This window comes from Pteropus vampyrus, unplaced genomic scaffold, assembly GCF_000151845.1.
Source record: "Pteropus vampyrus isolate Shadow unplaced genomic scaffold, Pvam_2.0 Scaffold1104, whole genome shotgun sequence".
Lineage (NCBI taxonomy): Eukaryota > Metazoa > Chordata > Mammalia > Chiroptera > Pteropodidae > Pteropus > Pteropus vampyrus.
Window position 1 is genome coordinate 4,095 of NW_011889885.1, and position 5,572 is coordinate 9,666.

At 31.3% G+C, this 5,572-nt stretch overlaps 1 protein-coding gene across 1 annotated transcript in view; it reads right to left on the bottom strand.

Moving 5' to 3' along the window:
- Positions 1 to 490, bottom strand: part of LOC105310110 (cylicin-2) — a gene marked incomplete at its 3' end in the record, with an annotated part of 3,899 nt that extends 3,409 nt beyond the window's left edge. Inside the window, exon 1 of the mRNA XM_023526583.1 lies at positions 82 to 490. Coding sequence (XP_023382351.1) covers positions 82 to 490 — 409 coding nt within the window. The remainder of the gene's footprint in view (positions 1 to 81) is intronic.
- Between the last annotated feature and the right edge of the window lie 5,082 nt (positions 491 to 5,572).

The window sequence follows — 5,572 nt, forward strand, 5'->3', positions numbered from 1 at the left end:
TCTTCTTTGTATCTTTATCTTTTTTGGAATCTTTCTTTGTGTCCTTTATTTCATCTTCAGATTCTGTAGCTGACTCCTTGCCCTTCTTTAAAACTTTCTTATCTTTTTTGGAATCTTTCTTTGTGTCTCCTTTTTCAGGTTCTGATTCTATAGTTGACTCCTTGGCCTTCTTTTTGTCTCCTTTAGCATCTGGTTTTGCAATGTCTTTTTCATCTATAGTTAATGTTTTGGAATCCTTGTCTTTCTGTGAATCTTTAGATGTTTTTGATTCCGGTGAAACTTCGGATGCAGTTTCTGAATCTAATCTGTCTTTCTTGTCTGTTTTTTTGTCTTTTTTATCTGTCTTGTCAATAGCTGGGGATAAAGGTTTCTTTACACTTGCTACTTCAACATCCCCCTTGTGGCGAGAAGTTGTTTTATGTGGAGACTGTCTCCTGGCAGCTAAATAAGCAGAAGGTCTTTCGGAAATTCTCATTAAAGAATGGTGCATCCATAAAGGTCGTTTAGAACCTCCCTTTAATTTGTCTTCATCACATTTCTGAAATATTTGTTAGAATAATGATGAATAACTTGTGTGAATTACACAGCTTTTATTACCAGATACCAAATACAATATCATGAAAAGATTCTAGATTTTAATAAATAGTGTATAAATTGTAGATTTTATAGCTTACTCTGCTTTTTTATTTTTATTCTTTTTTGAACTAATAGATAACCTCGTCTCATTTTGGATCGAATTTCAATTTAGGATATCTTTATAATTCCCTTATGATTTTATGTTAAAATTCATACGGGCCTTCACTTACTAATGACATATCAGAAACTCTCTTCACAATCAGAAGAGTGTTTGTTTTTTCTTTGACTCTGTTTTTGAGATGCTTGGAATATCGTACCCAGCTTCTATTTCTGGCTGTCTTAGAAATTAATATTTTCTAATATCTAATAGTTTTGTGTTCAGTTTGATCCTGCTCTTCATTTTGTCTCTAGAATTTACAGTGCTAACTGTAGTTAAAAGTAAAAGCCTGGAATTCCTCCTGTTTGGCAAGATATAAATTGTTATCATCATATAGGAAACTTTAGTAATAAAAGCTGTAACATTCAGTGCATATTAATTTGTGCAGAACAGAACATTTTGTTTTTAACACATAACCTAATATTTACAAAAGCTTAACTGCAAAAATAGCAAATTTTGGAAGGAATGTTAAAAAATAGAAAAATAAATTGAATAAAGTAAGAAAATTAAAATATAAAACAAATGACCCTGGATCACTACAGATTGGATATATTCCTTAAAATAAACAAGACTTAATAATACATTCATCTGGTGGAAACATTTCTTTGAACGTTTTCATATCCCATGATGACTTCAGAAATATTGGGAAATATTGTATCTTCCTGTATTCAAAATCTTGAATTTATATTACAAGAGATGAGGAAGCATTGAAACCTGATTGGAGTATAATGTAACTCCTCAATTTTAATGAAGGGGTTTCTCTAGCTGGTAAAAATTTTTTGAATGTTTATACTAACTGTGGCATTAGGATCTCTTGATTTCTGTGCTTTTGGATACGTATTTTCTATAATGTGAGGATACTGAACAAATTGTTAATAGGAAATAAGGGAACAATTTTTATACAGTGAAACACAAATAAAAGATATCTACTTCCTCCAGGTAGTATAATTTGAATTACCTTTAACTGTGGTAACATGGCATTTAAAAGCCTCATGTGAATTAAATTGAATTGAAAATGTAAAATTGAATTCCTCAGTTACAGGAGCCTCATTTCAAGGGTTCAATAGCCACATTAGGATGCAAATATTAAAATAGTTCCATCATCACAGAAATCTCATTGGTCAGTTCTGACCTTACACATGACTTCACAAGTTTATTCCTAATAAAATTATATGATCTTTTTAATACTCACAGGAACTGTATTATCTCGTAGTTGGGAAGGTAGTGATCTTTTTTTTGTACCTGGACGCTGTGGTTTGGGAAATACCAGGGCAAAGTGTTGCTGATTCCATGATTTTTTGCTTAATTCACTGACTAAAATAAGAAAACATTAAATATACACCTTAAGTAAATAGAATTTCATCAGAATTAAAGTGACAGTAAGGTATTACATTTCATGTAAATGAATAAACAAACCAGATTATTTCTTCATTTATTTGTTAATGTTTGAAATTCTCTGTTATTAAAATGAGAAAATAAAAATTTTTTCATTTTTACCACTTTTACGAAAAACTAAAGTAATGATTGTGAAACTACTATAGTTTGTAATATAAATGGAAAGAAACGAATTTACTGCTTCCTTTTAATCTATCTAATCCAGTCTAGAATTTTGCTTTTTACTCTTTTGGTTACAATACAATTCTATGAAGGACAGAAAATATGGCAACTACTTCTGTAGTCCTCAAAGTAATTAGTATAGGGCCTGTTAGAAAATATTTAGTAAATATATGATTGACTATTAATGCTAATATATTAGATTACTTTATTTAGTAATCATTTTCCAAGTTACAAAAGTAAATGTTATGTACCGAAGAAGTGTATTGTTATAGATGGCATATTAATAAAGAAAACTGACAAATGAAGAATACCTACAGAATTGTGACTGGAGAGTAAAATTACCTGGGAACCATAATAGACATGGTTCAAGACATTTAGGTTACCGATGGGGCCAGTAAGAGAGATATCCTCACTATATTTGAATATGTACTGTATGTAAGAGGAAATAGCCTGTGAATCTCCTGAAGATTGAAGCAGGATTATTGAGAAAATATACATAATGAAAGGCATGTTTTAAATCAATTAGTGAGGGAAAATCACTTGATATTAAAGTCCTTCAACATCAGGGTGACTGGTTTTGTCAAAGAATGGCTTTTTTTAGCAAATTATAAGCCAGATACAATCTATCAGAAATGTAGTAGAAGACATTTCTGACATGGGTGAGAACTTCTTTAACCAGTTTTCTTCACCACCTTTCAACTGTAAGATTATCAGATTAAATGATTACTAACATGTAAATATGTTCACCTTAATGGTGCTATATATATTTGCATAATCATTTTTGGATTTAGAAAAACTATCTTTAGAGGGGGTACACTGAGCCATGAAAAAAATTCCTTGGAAAATAAAAAGTTGATTTTTAATAATATTCCATGACAGCTACTGCTCAATAATTTTGAACAGAGGATAATCTCTTATCTCTAAAATTAATCGTAGATGATTTTTAAAAAGTATATTGAACTCTTTCCTACCTGGAATGTAATTATCATATGTCCCAAAGTTTGCTTTTTGGCTATTAAAATAAGAGAGAAAGGTTTTAATTAATTTGTACAAAGTCACTCTGTTTAATTATCAGTTTTATGCATAAGCACTTGCCACCACCAACTAGAGAAATATTTTGCATTCTCCGATCTCCATTATTATGTAAGATTACTTGGTTTTAGAAGAACAGAGATGAACAAATGTGTCTTTTTAGGACAGACTCAACAGAGCTAAAACAAGGGGAGTAGAGCATAAGAAAAAAATCTTATCAACCTGCCATATCTAAAATAGAAACTTTTTTAAAATTATAAAACCATGATTGAATTCATTTTCCCCACCTCATACTCCAAATTTCTTTTCGATTGATTTTAACTAAGGTAGCACTTTGAAAACACTGTGCTTAAGTAAAATTAGATTCTCAAAATATTTTCAGAACTTAATCAAATCCAGATCATTCGGTAGGATATGCGTATGTCTATGAATGTGTGTGTGTGTGTGTGTGTGTGTGTGTGTGCGTGTGTGTGTGTGTGTGTAAGTATGTGTGAACCACAGTATCAACCTGAATTTTGATCTTTTTTGTCCTCTAAGAAAATCTGAGAAAATTATATTGCAAATATTTTCCATTTATAAGTTTCTATTTGTTTTAGTACTACATAAACATGTTTGCTCCCACAAAGGGAGTTTTATAATATAATTTTTATGTATTTATAATGGAGGTAAATATTAAGATTTCTTAGAGAAATATTATTCTACACCTTCTCATTATATTACAGAAATAGTCTGTTGATCATGGGTTTATTATACAAATACACAGAAATGCAAACACACGTGCTTACCCAATTCTTATTTTGACATTACATAAATATTAATAATAAATTACATTTTTATAATGTATCTTGATAACTTCATTAAAACTGTAGCCCCTAGCACAAAACCTGGTATATTTTAAAATTCATCACTTTTAAGAATTTAAATAAAATAATTAGATAAAATTTAGGATTTTGGGGGTGACTCCATAGTGTAGTGGTTAGCATGTCTGCTTCGTTCGTGCCACAGGTGGAGCCATGGACCAGGCCCCGTGTGCACGCCCCGAGCAAGACTGTGGGAGGAGATTCTCCGCCTTCAAAGATCCAGTTCTTAAGGGGAAATGGCAACATCCAAAGATCAGGGGTGGAAGTGGGGCAGGGGGCAATTAAAAAGAGGAAAAATTTTAGGATTTATTGATGCATTGACTAATAAATTATCTGGTCTGATGTTTTCTTATATGAGAACATACATTAAAATTACTTGTCCCACTATATCTGAATTTCTAGGCTTAGATCTAGCCAATGTACATTTATACACTGCTGAAGAAATTTTGATATTCAACTATGGTTATGAACTTCTCTATTCTAATTGCTCTGAAAGAGGAAATATTTCAGGTTCATGAAACTTATTAAATTTGAGATTTAAAAAAAATATATTACATAGGCATGGCCCATTATTTCCTTGTATAATCTGTAGGGCATATTCTTTGATCACCAAGCAATTGAACTGGAAATCAGTAAAAAATATATAGCAAATACATAGAGGTTGAACAGTGAAGAAAGCTAACGGAAAATAAATTGATTCATTTGAAATATGGAGAGCTCTATGGAAACCCCGGACTGCCAGAAAGATGAACAAGTGGGTCCTAGAGTAAACTAAACCTGAAACATTGCTGGAAGCCAAAATGACAAAACTGAAACTGTCCAACTTTGGGCATATCATGAGAAGGCAGAGTTCTTTGGAAAAGACAGTAATGCTGGGAAAAAGAGAAGGCAGCAGTAAAAGAAGACCAGAAATGATGGACCGACTCCATAAAAGAGCCAGGAATGAGTCAACAGGAGCTGAGCAGGGCTGTTGATGATAGGACATTATGGACATCATTCATTCATAGAGTCTTCTGCAGTCTGAGCCAACTCAGTGGAATGTAACAACAACACAAATATTTGAAAAATGAACAACTCCTTCGACATAACCAGTGGTCAAACAGAAATCACAATGAACAGTTATTCAAAAAGAAGCACCTAAACAATAATATATTGAAAATTGTGGAATACTATGTACAGTTCATACAGTAGAATTTATACCTTTAATTTCTTATATTAGAAAAAAATCAAAAACAGTATTTTGAATATCTGCTTAAAATTAGGAAAATATCACAGTTAAAGGGTAGAAATTAGTAGAACTATAAGTCAAAATCAATTAAAGAAAACAAAATTAGAGTAAATTAAAAAATCCAAAATTTGGGTTTCTTTTTTATGAGACCATTAAAATTTT